General features: G+C 29.8%; 4 protein-coding genes across 7 annotated transcripts; 2 read left to right on the top strand and 2 right to left on the bottom strand.

Annotated features, from left to right (window-relative positions):
- Positions 1 to 4,853: 4,853 nt before the first annotated feature.
- Positions 4,854 to 8,778, bottom strand: LOC100645982 (solute carrier family 12 member 8). Its single transcript, XM_003394581.4, has 10 exons — positions 8,063 to 8,778; positions 7,825 to 8,005; positions 7,597 to 7,742; positions 7,309 to 7,540; positions 6,991 to 7,192; positions 6,680 to 6,914; positions 6,281 to 6,601; positions 6,045 to 6,206; positions 5,753 to 5,931; positions 4,854 to 5,677 (listed from the first exon to the last, which is right to left on the bottom strand). Exons 1-10 carry the CDS (start codon positions 8,255 to 8,257, stop codon positions 5,518 to 5,520), a joined length of 2,013 nt encoding a protein of 670 aa, XP_003394629.1. The 5' UTR covers positions 8,258 to 8,778; the 3' UTR covers positions 4,854 to 5,517.
- Positions 8,779 to 9,008: 230 nt separating this feature from the next.
- Positions 9,009 to 11,677, bottom strand: LOC100646101 (survival of motor neuron-related-splicing factor 30). Of its 2 annotated transcripts, XM_003394583.4 has the most exons (6): positions 11,535 to 11,677; positions 11,190 to 11,413; positions 10,518 to 10,667; positions 10,240 to 10,245; positions 9,585 to 9,735; positions 9,009 to 9,510 (listed from the first exon to the last, which is right to left on the bottom strand). In XM_003394583.4, the coding sequence occupies exons 1-6, from the start codon at positions 11,571 to 11,573 to the stop codon at positions 9,367 to 9,369; spliced, it is 714 nt and encodes a 237-aa protein (XP_003394631.1). In that variant the 5' UTR covers positions 11,574 to 11,677; the 3' UTR covers positions 9,009 to 9,366. The 2 variants fall into 2 exon arrangements, with proteins under 2 accessions (XP_003394631.1, XP_003394630.1); XM_003394582.4 differs by lacking the exon at positions 10,240 to 10,245.
- On the top strand, positions 11,564 to 14,433 carry LOC100646287 (peflin). Of its 3 annotated transcripts, none has more exons than XM_048404686.1 (5): positions 11,564 to 11,695; positions 12,272 to 12,446; positions 12,523 to 12,801; positions 12,913 to 13,904; positions 14,192 to 14,433. In XM_048404686.1, the coding sequence occupies exons 1-4, from the start codon at positions 11,639 to 11,641 to the stop codon at positions 13,002 to 13,004; spliced, it is 603 nt and encodes a 200-aa protein (XP_048260643.1). In that variant the 5' UTR covers positions 11,564 to 11,638; the 3' UTR covers positions 13,005 to 13,904; positions 14,192 to 14,433. The 3 variants fall into 3 exon arrangements, with proteins under 3 accessions (XP_048260643.1, XP_048260644.1, XP_003394632.2); XM_048404687.1 differs by having other exon boundaries at positions 12,913 to 13,063; positions 14,192 to 14,328; XM_003394584.3 differs by lacking the exon at positions 11,564 to 11,695 and adding an exon at positions 11,739 to 12,060.
- Positions 13,520 to 14,886, top strand: LOC100649687. Its single transcript, XM_048414730.1, has 4 exons — positions 13,520 to 13,533; positions 14,192 to 14,433; positions 14,513 to 14,641; positions 14,719 to 14,886. The coding sequence occupies exons 1-4, from the start codon at positions 13,520 to 13,522 to the stop codon at positions 14,847 to 14,849; spliced, it is 516 nt and encodes a 171-aa protein (XP_048270687.1). The 3' UTR covers positions 14,850 to 14,886.
- Positions 14,887 to 14,888: the final 2 nt, after the last annotated feature.

Genomic DNA, 14,888 nt, shown 5'->3' with positions numbered 1-14,888 from the left:
GAATTGTAGGGGCTGTAGCTGCAGTTGCAGTGCTAGATTTTAAAGATAAGGGTTGGCTGTCTTCAAATTCTTGGAGGAAAATTGGGAAATTCGAAAAAAAACGCAGGATATACAAAGGTTTAATGATACGTAGATGAATACGAAGATTGGTTGATTATGGTTGAAATTTTTGAGAATTTTTTGTATATTTGGAGGATCTAACAGGTTTGAAGGAAAGCATATGGGGCGAAGTGTACGGGGCGTGATGATTGAAACGTACACGTGGCATGTAGTAGCTTGCAAACAATTAGGTGATCGTAGTTACAAGTTATGTTGAAATATGTCGGGTGAGAGAGAATTGTAGGGGCTGTAGCTGCAGTTGCAGTGCTGGATTTTAAAGATAAGGGTTGTCTGTCTTCAAATTCTTGGAGGAAAATTGGGAAATTCGAAGAAAAGAACGCAGGATATGCAAGGGTTTAATGATACGTAGGTGAATACGAAGATCAAAAGGTTTTCGATCAAAAGGTTGGTTATGGTTGAAGTTTTCGAGGATTTGGAAGATCTAGCAGATTTGCAGAAAGGTGAAGTATATCGGGTGTAATGATTGAATCGCAAGTGTTATGTAGTAGCTATCGAATCAATTGTATGATCGTACTAGTTACGCTACAATATGTTGGATGAGAAAAATTCAATGTTTGTTGCCAAAGCGTTGGTTATGGTTGAAGTTTATTCGGATTTGTTGAGATATTTGGAAGATTTGAAAGATTTGAAGAAAGGCAAAATACTTTCGGTATGATGATTCAATCATCGGTTATATCATGGTACGGATTGTGTGAGGGAAGATTGGATGTATTACGCTATGCTGAGCTTTGTCTTTCAAGATAAGTTAGTTCTCCAAAGACTTTTGTGGAAAATTTGACAAATTCAAAGACAGACGGGGTATATGGGAGTCGAATAACAAGCGAGTGCGAGGGGATCGCACGATTGTATAAGTTGTGATGGAATATACTGAATGAGAGAAAGTTGAATGAGTTGTAGGATTTTGTTTTTAGAGATAAGAGTTCTTTTCAAACTTTGGGGGAGGGGGGGGGAATTTGGAAAATCCAAAGAAAGGCGGGGTTGAACGATAAATGAGCGCAAGTGCAAGGGTTGCATTATACGATTCTATAAATTGTAAAAAAATTCTATACTTGTAAGAAGAACATTAGATCGGTTGCATTATTTCTTCTACTTTTAAAGATAGTTTTTAAGACAAATTTTTCGAGAAATTTGGAAGATTCGAAGAAAAATGGGCTATGTAGTGGTTGGAAGATAGGTGGAATGTGAGATGTGTAATATACCGTATGTGTATAAACAAAGCTTCTACATAAACTTTCATGTTATTCTCTTGCATCTTCGAACGAGATATATAGAATATCAGCAAACAAAATACGCTAAAAACCTCGAAACTCATAGATAGTAATTGTTGATCTATGTCTTCGAATAATTCCAACTATCCAGAATTAAAAAAGGAATCATATGGAATATTTAAATACTCTAAAACAGTTTATCATTTTAGAGAGATTATTGAAGCATTACGTTTCAAAATCAAATAAAAGTTACAACTTTTGGGAAGATTCCTATATATTGTTACAATTTTTCTAATATTATTAAAGTCTATCGAGATTTACGGTTTCATGATAAATGGAACTACATATCCTATCTTAAAAATTATGCTTTATAATTATGTTAAATAGTAATACTATGTGATACTATAATATTATAAAATCTTATCTTCTAAAAGTCTGTTTTCAATACTAACGTGTACGGTCGTCTCGATTCTAGAAGAAGAAACGAGAGAAATGGAATAAAAGAATATATAGCAGTAACTTGAAATTGAAAAACAGTAACTTGAGAAATATATGTTGTAATAATATATCTTGGAGGTACTGTAATTTTTAAAATTTGATTCTAGCGATACGCATTTATAAAAAGACTGGAAACCTTCCATTCATATTATTATTATATTATTATTATATATTGAAAGAAAGATCTATCACAGAGAGATTAAGTCAATCCCAAGAAGAACAATTTTTTTTGCTGTTACGCTTAAAAGATTCCTATTCTCTCAGAATCGAGATATTCGCAATTCAATCACAAGTCCAAGATAGATATCTAAAGATGAAAAGTATTGTTAGGGGTGAGATAGCTTCCGGAGATGATCCGCAGATCGTTGAACCTTGGATTAAAAATTTTTGAAAAGCGATTTTTCAATGGAGAAGGGAATCGGATCTCCCCGGGAAAGTCGACGGTTTTCACCAGTTGCAGATTTGCCAGAGTCCCAGGTTGGTGAGAACTTTTTACTCCAGTAAAAGGCTTCCTGTTTCTGCAACTTGTTAAGAACTCGCCCTTTCGCTTTTCCACCGGCACTCGAATAAAACGACCCGTTTATGTAAACCTTGCCCTCTCAATGTATACGCAATGTCTCCTTTGTGATTTATGTGTACACGATCGAAAATGTCCTGTATAATGTGTGAAAAGAGTTCAAATTTATCATAATTATGGTCCACTTATCTTACTACGAGGAAATGTTGCAATAAGCTGGTTTCTCTGTAGAAGAATAATGTTTCTTTGGAAAGGCTGAAATTGCGATCGAAGTAAAAAATATTGAAATATTTATTAGATTATATCTATAAGTTTATTTATGGTCTTTGAGAAAAGTGTAGGAAATCATTTTTTATGTCATATCTATTTAATCAAGGATATATATATTATTTTGTCCTGGTATCCTTCGCGAATGAATTAAGCAACTCAATTACCCTATCATTTTAAACCTTAAACTTGGTAAGTTGTCATTTTATAAGAATATCAATTTCAATATATATATATATTGAATATATGTATTTTTATATTCTTTGAATTATTTATTGATTACTCGTAAAACAGTTGTTCAGATATTGCAATAATTAATACTCCAGTCCAAGTTAATGGTTTAAAGTTGAGTGCACCTAATTTAGTTTCTAATCTTCAAGGAAAAAACCAAGACAAATGCTAATTGTGATAAAATGTTATGCTATACCATGTTGAACCATTGTCGTAAACATTCAGTAGCTTTACAAAACATACATCCTTGATAATAAAAATTATTTACAACTAATAATAATATTATTCTATTATCATGATCAAATAGTTCAAGCTCTATTTTCGTAAAAGTAAATCTGCGCGCTTCTGTGTCTTTAACTTTATCGTTGTTCCATAAATACATTATTACAATGTGAGCGAAAATTCACCCTTTTTTGTCACTAGTGCAATATTAAAGAATTGTACCAGCTAAGGATTAAATGCTTTACACTTTCAACAATACTTGGAAAATTAATAACACTATATAATATTTTTTATGGTCAAAATCAGTTATTAGAAATACAGGTTCACATAGTGTAACTAATTATCTCGCATTCTGACGCCGTGGAGGATTTTAACACAACCACCTAAGAGGCTGCCGTGCGGAGGAGGGTTAACCATCGCGGTTGGCCGCGAGATCACCACCAACCTCCTAGCTTCCGAAGCTCTCGCCGCGAGTTTAACCGGTTGTCGGTACTTACTGAATCTGGAGCGATTAATAGCCCGATGTACATGCGCAAGCATAAATGAAACATAATCCCTGGCCAGAGGACGCTTATGAATAGACAATAAAGTGTGAATTACACTCGTAATTTGAAAACGGTCGATCGGATTAAACTGGACGATTTTTATAAAATTACGCTAAAAGATATACTCCCTCGAATACACGATATTAATTGATGAATATCATGCGACGAGGGAACCACTATTTTCTTCCTTCTTTTGTCAAGAAATATTTGATTAATTTATTTTAATATTCTATGTGAATATTTTATTATATGATATATTATTAAAGCAATTTTATCTGGAATTTGAATATCTAATGATAATGTAAAAATAGACTTGATTTGGTTTTGAAATGGTAAAAATGATAAAAATGTTGAAAATGTATTTTATAGACTTACGTATGACGTAGATCACTACAAGAGAAGGTAGCATAAAGTCGTTTCGCTGTACTGTAGTAGTTATATATATATATACACTAGAACCCGAACGTAAGCTCTGAAAACGTTAAAAGATGAAATTGTTTATAAATAAATCCTATTCGCAAGTTTGAGTATTGTTGACAATGTCGACATTGTTCGATAATATCAAGATTTTTACCTGTTTGTACAGAAATATGCAATGCATATTTTCAGTTTGAAAATTTTCCCACGCGAGATCATTATATCGTCGAACTACAGATCACGAATGAACAAGTTTAGGGATGAATATAGAAACTATATTCGCGTATAATATGACGCGTACTGACTCTAATACTATGAAAAGATAAAGTAACAAATAATTAAGAACACACATTTTATATTTAATTAAGTAGCACAAGATAATCAAACACTCTGTTCGAACTTTCAAACACTTCTATTTTTGCAAGCACAATGCAAGTCAATTCAATGTCAAGCCGGAAGTCCATTTTTATTAAAATTTAATAAGTAGTGGAATTCAAACAATTATTTCTAGTAAATACTGCTTTGTTTTGTTTATATGTGGTCAAATATATTAATATAATTTTGTATACGACAACATAATGTCAAAAAAATTTATAAATATAATGTAATTTGCAAAATATAAAATCCCGCCAATATTAATTGTATACGTGTAATGGATTAGAGTAGTACATTTGCAAAAATTTAAAATTAATAGCACATTTTATTTCTCATTTCAATTTCTCTAAACCCAAAGTCTTTTATAATTCAATAATACAATACTGTGTTCTTTGCACGTCATATCCATTTAAAAAAGAGAAAATGGGACAAAAAATAAAGATTCATATTTTAATTATTGATCTATATGTATGTATATTTTATTAGTAACATACTTATTTATGTAGCGACATTTATAAAAATGTTAAATAGCATATAAATATGTTATCACTACATATTTACAAAGTATTTAATATAAATGATTTGATATCCAGCATCGTTTTCTTCATACCTTCATATGATACATAAAATATTATGATTTTATTCCAAATTATAAGGGCTATAAAGAATAAATAATCTCACGTCACAAGAAATAGTTCCTAAAATAATTCACTGAATACATGGACCCTCCATTTCAGAAATGCTTCTGGCAGTATTGCATTTCAACTGTTTAATGTACATACATCGAGTAAACTGATACAAATAGTCCTTTTACTCAGTTGCTCGGAATGACATATTTTGTGCTTGTTCCTTATTCGATTATTAGTGCTTTTAAGGCTATCACGTGACATTTTTATAAAAAATTCCTTGTATTTAAGATATGAAATGTTCTTAATTCCTAGCTAGACTAGTTTTGTGCGGTCAATAACGTTGCGGATGTTAAACCAACGCTTCTCTTTTCGTTTCGTCCTATTTTAAAATGCGATGATAAAATGATTCCTATACAATTCCTTTTTCAAATGATTCATATCTGATTTCCACTGAATACTTTTCCCTAAAATCTTGCTAGGTGCAATATTTAATCAACATTGACATATTGCCCTGTGACTGTGGCTGTTTGATGGTATCTTCTTCTCCCAGCAAAGTCTTCATTTTCCTCATTTAATTGAGCCGAACAAGTTTCTACACCAGGATGCACAGGTGTAACCACAATTTGTTCATAATCATAAACTTTTCTTCTGAAATTTGTGAACAATACCTCTTTTATTATTATAGTTTTGCCAAAAGAATATTACAATAGTGTTAAAAATTACCCCATTATTCTCAATAGCGACGTTTTCAACCATTTAAGCAATTTAAATTCGGATGAAACACCTGGTTTAACTGCAGGATTAGCATGACCAATGTAACTCCAAACAAGGAAAACCACAACAATATTGGCAATAGCATAACCCCAATGAACAAGAAACATGATGAATAATTTTATAAGACACTGTAAAAGAAATTCACGTTATAATTATACTTAAATCATAAGTTTGATAATGTATAAAGTAATAAAGTAAAGTAATAAAGTGAAGTAATAAAGTAAAGTAATAAAAGATTTACCCCTAATAATGAAAACCATCTATTACACAAAGGACTATACCAATTTCCCAGTTTATTATGGATATGAATTTTTCGTTCTGAATTATCTGTACTGCTAGCATTTTCATCGATACTTGGAGAAGAATCTATATACATATTATTTTCAGAAAGGCTAGGATTTCTCTGAAAATGATAAATACAATATTTTCTATTTTGTTCTTCGTACAATAATTAATGAAACATTTACCTGTACTTACGATAAGATTTTTATGTCGTATTCGTTCAGGAAATAAGTTATCGAGATCATTATCGATATCAGTTATTGAATTATTTCTACTTGTAGAGTCATAATCGTGATCAAACGTCGGAGACTGTGTTCGAAATCTTTGTTCACGAGACAGTTGAATATCGAATGTTTGTGCAAGGGCGAAATATGCATAATCCAAGCACGCATATGTCAAGAGAAAAGGCATAGTAACAATTGGCGCAAGTGTATTAATTTGACCAGTAATAATGAAAGTTAATGTGACAATGGCAACAACTAACATTGCATACACGGGTACCTTGTTTGGTCCTTTCTAAAATGTAATAATTATTTTATGGTTATAACCACACATGATAATAGAAGAAATGTATAATTGTAAAATCATGCTCACCCCTCTTTGCAAACAACTGATTCCTGGTATTACATTTTGACTAGCGATAGATTGAAGAACTCGAGGTGTACCATACATTGCACCTAAACAACTGCTAAATGATGACACATAAAGACCTGCCAGTAGCAATACTGAAATCGCTGATACTGTCGATGCAATCATAAAGTTCGTAAGTAGTGCCTTTCGAGTACAAGTTGCCGCGAGAAATAATGAAAAACATAAATACAAAAAGGTTCTGAAATTAAATACAGAATTGTGATTAAGTTCTTGCAATGGGTATGACACACTTAATTTTGAATTATGATTTTTACCCAGTCCCTACAGCTGCCAATGTTCCATTAGGAATATCGGTAGATGGATGTTTTAAATCTCCACTCATATTAATACCAGCTAAAACGCCAGTTACTGTGGGAAAGAATACACCAAAAACTGTAAACCAATTATATCCATCTTGATAGTTAGTAAAAGTATTATTTTTTAAATTTCCTGATAACCATCCTTCAAAACCCGCCTCTATAACATATACATACAACATTATTGTATATGTTACACTTTGTATTGTATATGTATTGTTATACTTGTCAGAAGTAACAATAAAAATATCATGAACTATAGACTAATGCTCTTACCAACATTCACATGAGTAAAACTTCCAACCATAAAGTCTACACCAGCAAGCAATAGAATTAATAATAGAATAAACTGGAGTTTTATGACCCACTTGACACCAGCAATATTAATAACAGATAACAAGATAACAGCAGTACAAGCAAAACCACGTTCTGCCCATGTAGATTCTAAACCCACAAGACCAGCCATAGACTCTCCAAACCCTAGAACATTTAGAGCACAGCCCACCGCCTACAAAAGGTTTTAAAGTAATGTTCTAAATATTATAGTTATACAAATTGTCCCACCTGTCCAAAACAATATAGTAATCCAATAGATCCACCAAATCTTGATCCTAACACATGTGATAGTAAAAAGTAAACTCCACCACTTTCTACGCGACATCTTTCACATATTCCCACAGCAGACAATACAGTCACTAACGCGATACATACTAAAATAATGATGAAATATTAAAATTCTTCAACTGTTTAAATCTAATCATTACTGATATATATAAATACAATTATTATTACCTGTACACAAAATTATTAAAACAGCATTAAGAACACCAGCTTGGCCTACTATCCACCCAGATCTCAAAAAGACAATAACTCCAAAAATATTAATTAGACAAGATGTAAAAACCCCATCCCAAGTTCCAAATAATACAGGTTGAGAAATGAAAAAGTTTGATTTCCACCAAGGATCAGCACTCTGAAAGGCAGAAAGTTTAAGAATATAATGATAAATACTCTTATCTTAACCACTTACATATTCTTGAGCAAACAATTCATTTGCTCCGGTTTGATACATTTCAGGACCAAGTTCTTCATATTCTCTATTATGTCTTTGTGCTTCATTATTTCTTTGAGACTCTGCATTATTATGCAATCCATATCTAGACCAATCGATATCGCTGTTTGCAGTATCTCCATTTGGCAATTGATTTCTTTCGTTTGACTCCATATCTTTTATATAAATAAAATATTTATTTTATATAACAATTACTTATGTTTAACAGTTGAATCAGTCTTCTTGCCTTCAATCAATTCCGATTTTCTGAAGATTTTAGATAATAAACTGATAAGCACATAAAAAGTTTTTCCCTAAGAATCATGTCTACGTTATTTGTTAAAATACATTTTATTTAATGCCTTGAAAGGACAATTTTTAACAACCGATTTAACTTGAATAATATAAACATTGAATTATTTTATTGTCATAACGAAAACGTCAAATGTACTTAGTGTTTACTGACGATTTTTATTAAAATAGGTTAGAGCTTGATTTAGGAGCTTTAAACAAAACGATAATTATCATAGGCCTTCACAATAACGTAGTAATTTAATACATTCATCTTTTCAAATTTATCAACCTCTTATATTAGTTTTGTCTCTTCAAATATATCACCAATATATACAGGTGACGTGTTGTTCCACGATAAAACGACCATTTTTATCTTTCTAACGGTATCAACTATAAATATATACCATAGTGAATTAGTTCATCTCTATAACGTACTATGACGCTGACGCTACTAGATCGAATATTCATATTTAAATAAATATGTATATCACTCTTTTTAGAATACAGAATCATTTATTTAACAATAAGGTAACAAATATAAAATTCCATATAAATAATAGTTAATCATACAAGTAAAATAATCTTGTTCTGTTAATGGGTTTAATAAAACATTTTGGACATTATTGCATAGTCTGACTTTAAAATATACATTTATTCGTATCCATTACAGGTTACAAACGAGGTCATACCCACATAAATGTATTAATCTAGAAATACATTCGTTCACAACAACCATTCGCTTCATAAAGGTAGAAAATCCAAATACTTTCCGGATTTATTTGAGGTCATTATCCGTTCGTAACATAATGATTACGCACAATCTACAAATACCGCTAAACACTCTCTTCAATTCACACACTCGGAAACATTCTCATAACACAAAACATACAATTGTTCAGTTTCCTCGAAATTTAAATTTATCGGAATAATAACAATAATCAATAGTTCTATCTCACGAATTATTATAAATTGCATATTTACAATAGTATTCATGCTCCTCTTCTCCATTTTTCACCATTACTGAACTTAGTCATTTCTCGACCGCTTACTCCACACGTGCCGATTCCAACTCGACCATTTACATTTTCTGGTGTTGCAAATATACTCTTCTTAATCACACCTTTCTTAGAAGACTGCGTTAAAAAACATAGTATATTAATAATTAATAATTAAAAAATTTGGTAACGATTTGAAAAATGAAAAGTACTTTATTTGTAAATGCTAGCCATTTGTTTTTCTCCATTTCGCGCTCTTCTTCAAGTTCCTTAAATCGCTGAAGTTTCCTCTGTTTCTTTTTTTTTAGATATTCTCTTTGTTTGTTAGGATCTGAACCTGCTACTGCAGCAGCTTGCATTTTTCTGAAAATTAATAAACCTATCATTCGTGAAACCACTAGTGATAAATCTACCATGATGTTTCCATATAACATTTTTGGCTAAAAATAGAAAATATGAATAATGAATTCTGTAATGAATTTTAGCAATATTGATTATTGTAAAATGAATTATATGTAAACAGAATAAGTGGTTACTACTACTTCATGAAATATAAAATCTAATAAATCGTTCCATCTCTATGAGAATAATGATAAAATAGAAATAATTTTAATTCACCTAAAAACTTATTAATGCAAATTAATGTAAATACAGCTAAAAATTTACTTACAATTACTATATTACATATTATTTTAAACTTCACTGTCATAAAATTCTTTATTACTTTGTCCTAAAAATATTATTATACTCGAATTCAAACTAATATACCATTCAAAATCATGTGTAATAGTATTTGTGTATGTGTGTGTATGTGTATGTAAGAAAAATAAAAAAATATTCCAACAAAAATCTGTTATTTCTTGTTACCTTTTCCTGGATTCCGGCGATGTACACGAACAGTGCGACACCAAAAGACAAATGAACAATAACGGAATTTCAGATCGAAGCAGACCAAACAGTGGAGTGAATATTGTAGCCAATTGGGGATAAAGGAATAAGGAGAAAAATGTACTATTAGTAATCATAATTTCTTGTAAAACTTATCCCACAATGTTCTTAAAAAAAGCTGATATGTGCTCAAAATTGTAAAGGGGAGATCATGTTAATAATGAATAAATAAAGCTAATAAATAATTGCTAACTCACTTAGACTTTTGATCTGCCCAATCTGACGCTGGCCTTTTAGCTACAGATTTTAATTGACTAAGCATTGTGACATCTGTGTTTTTATATTCGTTAAATGTTATGTTGACAACACCATCTTCACTTATTGCATCTATGGTTGCCTCATAGTATCTAAAAAAAGTAAATGAAATAATAAAAGATATTGTATATACATTTTCAGATTGGTTTCAAATTTTACCAACATAATCACGATTGTTGTATCTTATTACTACTATAGATTTGTATGCACTTATGAGAAATTTGGAGCAAAAATGCACAAAATGCATATGATACATACAAATATATGAAATACCTAAAGTGTGGTATTTCTTATGATTAAACTACAAATTTTTATATTATTTTATATATTTCAGAATATATTTAAAAGGTAGAACCTTTGTATAAAATTGTTTTACCTATCAAATATTATAAGAAGCACTATATTTTGGATATTTTATATATTTTTGCACTTTATATGCATTCTGTACAATTCTGTACTTCCAAATTTTCTATAATTGCAGACAAGTCTACAGTATAGTTATGACATTTAATAGGTAAAACAAATTTCTATTTATGTTCCATTCTTTAAATTACATTCATAAAGCCACTGTAGATAACTGCTAATTTATCAAAAAGATATATGCAATTACTTACTTGCCATCCTCGCTCCAGGGTGCCATACATTGATCACCAACCTTCCACTTATTGGCCAAAACTGCAAGTAAAATAGGATCTTTAGCATCCATGCCATTGGCTTGCCTTTTTTCCTGCTGTTGTGATTTAATTAAATCATGTGTCAGCTCTATTACTTCCTCGAGATCAATTTTCAATTTCAGGAGTTCTTCATTGGTAGGATCCGTAGTAAGCGCCGCTTCCACCTAAAACGGTAAAATACAAAATTCATTAAACGTCTAGTGTCGTAAACAAGAAAGGAATCGCCAAAAATGGACTCGCCAACCCATCGTTCTTGTTAGGTTAAACGAAAAACAAAAGCCGTACCTGTTGAAGCTGTAACTTATAATTTTGTAAGTCATCCATGGCGAGATCAACAATATCTTAACAAAGATGAAAATAACGTCCAACAGCTGTTTTTTCCCTTTCTAATGCTCCTGTCAGAAAATCAAGCAAACGCGAACACTACAAACCACCCTACCCTCTATGTATGTATACGATCGTTTTAAATGCAAAACAATTCGTAAGATGGCACTGTCAGTGTTAGCGCTTATAAAAATATAGATATCATTAACATTTTTATAATAAAATGTGAAATAAAATATATTCTTTCTTTCGTGAAGTATAAATGAGGAAGTAACATTTCGTACAATTGAAAAATTAAGTACACATTAAATTTCTAATTGTATGAATGACTAATTAACTATATATTCCAATATATATACATACATATATGTAATTATTCCATATATGTATTGTGTATCACTTGTGTTGCATTAGTACAACAATTGAATACACGCTGTAATTAATACTATTTGACAGCTGACAGAAAACGTCAATTATGGCCTATCCGGTAATTATCTTCCTGCAATTCAGATAAAGATACTTTATCAATAAATTAAAATACCTTTTATCATTTTAAAATGTAGAATAATGTATTCTGCACGTTTATTATAACTATTTATAAAGCATTACAATATTTATGATAATACTTATGTTATGTTTTGCTTATTCATCACTTGTTTATATTTTATTGTTTCAAAATGAATGTTATACATTTTTAGAATTCAATGTTTGGAGCAACAAATCCTGAAACACAAGTAAATCCAGAAGTACAGCAGTGGTTTGCTGCTGTTGATAGAGATAACAGTGGAAGAATCACGGCTATAGAATTACAATCTGCTTTAGCAAATGGACAAGGGGGTACATTTTCAGATACTGCTTGCCGACTTATGATAGGTATATTCTTATAATTTAATACTCTAGTCTATCAATAAATTTCAGAATATCTAAAACATTTTTTCTCCATTTATAGGAATGTTTGATAAAGAAAAGAATGGTACAATAGATTTGTATGAGTTTCATGCTCTTTATAATTATATTAATGCATGGTTAAGTGTTTTTCGTAGTTTTGATCATGATAATTCTGGAAGTATACAAGAAAGTGAATTAAGTGCAGCATTAACACAGATGGGATATAGATTAAGTCCAGAGTTTATATCATTTCTTATAAAGAAAAGTGATCCTAAGGGCCATTCTAGTATCACAGTTGACCAATTTATTGTGTTATGTGTACAAATTCAAAAATTTACAGGTAAATATATACATATAACAAATAAAAATATGTTAAAATCTTTAAAAATAATAAAAATATTGAAAAGTATAAATTGTATGAATAAACTTCATTTTTAACTACTTTTTACAGATGCTTTCCGAGTAAGGGATACTGAGCAAGCAGGGGTAATCAATATTGGATTTGAAGATTTTCTAGGTGTTGCACTTGATTGTACTATATAACAGTTCTTTTTAACAATAGTTGAATTACATTTAATACAATTGATTCCAAAATTAATATTGTAAGTTATGATCTCTTTAATAACAGACACAGCTACAATTTTTCTAGCTTAGAATTATTTTACAATAATTGCATACAAATATAATAAAACAGTATATTTTAACATGCTTGGATGTTTAATGTGGATTCAATAAAATAGGAAGAAAAATAATTAAAAATTTTGGAAACTAATTGTAAGATTACAATTATTTTATGAATTTGCGTTTTATTTAACTTTCATTTCATGTATGTAAATAAATTAACAAAAATTATGTTTAATAAGTGGCATTATTATAATATTAATGTAATATGTATATTTTATTGATTAGAACAAAAAATTGTTAATTTATTTTGTATTATATTACTCATATTTGCTTATATTTAGTACAACTTTTTTGATAGTAAGTTTTGGTTTGCAAAAATTATATATATATAGTTGCCATTGTTTTATTGGTTTAAGTTTAAACTGGTTTAAGCAATGGCAGCTAAAATGTATTATTGCGTGTTTATACGTTTCTTGTGAAAAGCCTACTTATATTTTTGAATGTATATGAAATAATGCATCGAATTATGTGATAATTCATATATGAAGATATGAAAAAATTAATATTTTATTTCAAATAATCGTGGCTCCAATATATTTTTCGAAAAATGTTTCTCTAACCTAACATCAAAAGGATGAATACATTAAGTATCTTTTAAAAGGCTATATGCAACAATAATAAATATGAATTTGTTCCGATGCCCACATGTATAACTACGTATATTACAAAACGTTATAATAATGTAAATTAAAATTGAAAATAATTATAACATTGTTTATGGAAATAATAATAGTATACAATTAAAGACTATATAATTAGGTAAGAAGATAATTATAAAATTTATTAAAATATATTTTATTAAAGAAACATACTTAAACCTCAAATGACAGTAAAATACAAAATTATTAATGATACATTATTTTAAGTAAATAAAGAATCTTGTCGAATGTACATCACATGACAATTATATAATCTTTGTAACACAAATAATGAAGATCCTATTTATAATATAATATTATTGTTCATATTAAAAAATTTAAGATAATACTGTTTATAATCACATTTAATTTAGAATATAAGTAATGATAATTATCTAATTTAATCAGATGTTTCAATGAGGCTTTGTACGATGGATCGAACCTCAAGAATTATGATACAACATCACATTCTAAACAGGCACAGGAAAGAATTCAAGAATTCAATAGATTAAAACGAGCTAGACAACTTCTTGATGCTATTTCTCTTACAAATGAATTACTTGCAGATGGTTCAAATGTAGAAATATTGAGTCTTGCTAATACAATAATAACAAGATTTAAAGTCTTGGGTGTATCTAACATATCATTAGGTAAAGAATATATTCATATAAACATCATGATCTTCTGTTATATATATATATATATTTTAATAAATACAAATTTTTACAGAAAATTCCAGTCAAAATACAAGGACGTCTATATTCAAACCTCTTCATACTGGTATTTATCACTGTTGTACTTTCTGTTCAAGTGGGGGTAAGAAAGAAGCCACTTGTGGCTGTGGAGGAATTATACCTGGTAATATATAAATTCTCTAAATAATTGTATTATACACCATTATTTATTACAGTATAGAATATATCATGTAATTAAAGGTGGATATAAAGGTTGTGGCCATGGTCATATTGGACATCCTGGGGTATATCATTGGTCTTGCTGTGGATCAATATTACGTTATGGATGTTGCCTCTCTTTTCAAAAAAGTATACATCAACTGCTGTTTTAATGGTAGTGGTTTGAAATAAATTTTATTTTTTCACGAATA

This window comes from Bombus terrestris, chromosome 3 (genome assembly GCF_910591885.1).
Source record: "Bombus terrestris chromosome 3, iyBomTerr1.2, whole genome shotgun sequence".
NCBI classification, from domain to species: Eukaryota; Metazoa; Arthropoda; class Insecta; order Hymenoptera; family Apidae; genus Bombus; species Bombus terrestris.
This window is presented reverse-complemented; position numbering and strand designations above follow the sequence as displayed.

Coding starts and splice junctions, on each gene's coding strand:
- LOC100646101 (XM_003394583.4), bottom strand. CDS start 11,573: ATGGATGACTTACAAAATTATAAGTTACAGCTTCAACAG. Junction 10,668..11,189: donor CCCTGGAGCGAGGATGGCAA/GTAAGTAATTGC, acceptor TACTTTTTTTAG/ATACTATGAGGCAACCATAG. Junction 9,511..9,584: donor GGCTAGCATTTACAAATAAA/GTACTTTTCATT, acceptor TTTTTAACGCAG/TCTTCTAAGAAAGGTGTGAT.
- LOC100645982 (XM_003394581.4), bottom strand. CDS start 8,257: ATGGAGTCAAACGAAAGAAATCAATTGCCAAATGGAGATACTGCAAAC. Junction 8,006..8,062: donor AATTGTTTGCTCAAGAATAT/GTAAGTGGTTAA, acceptor TCTGCCTTTCAG/AGTGCTGATCCTTGGTGGAA. Junction 7,541..7,596: donor TACTATATTGTTTTGGACAG/GTGGGACAATTT, acceptor AACCTTTTGTAG/GCGGTGGGCTGTGCTCTAAA.
- LOC100646287 (XM_048404686.1), top strand. CDS start 11,639: ATGCTCCTGTCAGAAAATCAAGCAAACGCGAACACTACAAACCACCCT. Junction 11,696..12,271: donor CAAACCACCCTACCCTCTAT/GTATGTATACGA, acceptor ATACATTTTTAG/AATTCAATGTTTGGAGCAAC. Junction 12,447..12,522: donor TGCTTGCCGACTTATGATAG/GTATATTCTTAT, acceptor CTCCATTTATAG/GAATGTTTGATAAAGAAAAG.
- LOC100649687 (XM_048414730.1), top strand. Junction 14,434..14,512: donor TGTATCTAACATATCATTAG/GTAAAGAATATA, acceptor AAATTTTTACAG/AAAATTCCAGTCAAAATACA. Junction 14,642..14,718: donor CTGTGGAGGAATTATACCTG/GTAATATATAAA, acceptor ATGTAATTAAAG/GTGGATATAAAGGTTGTGGC.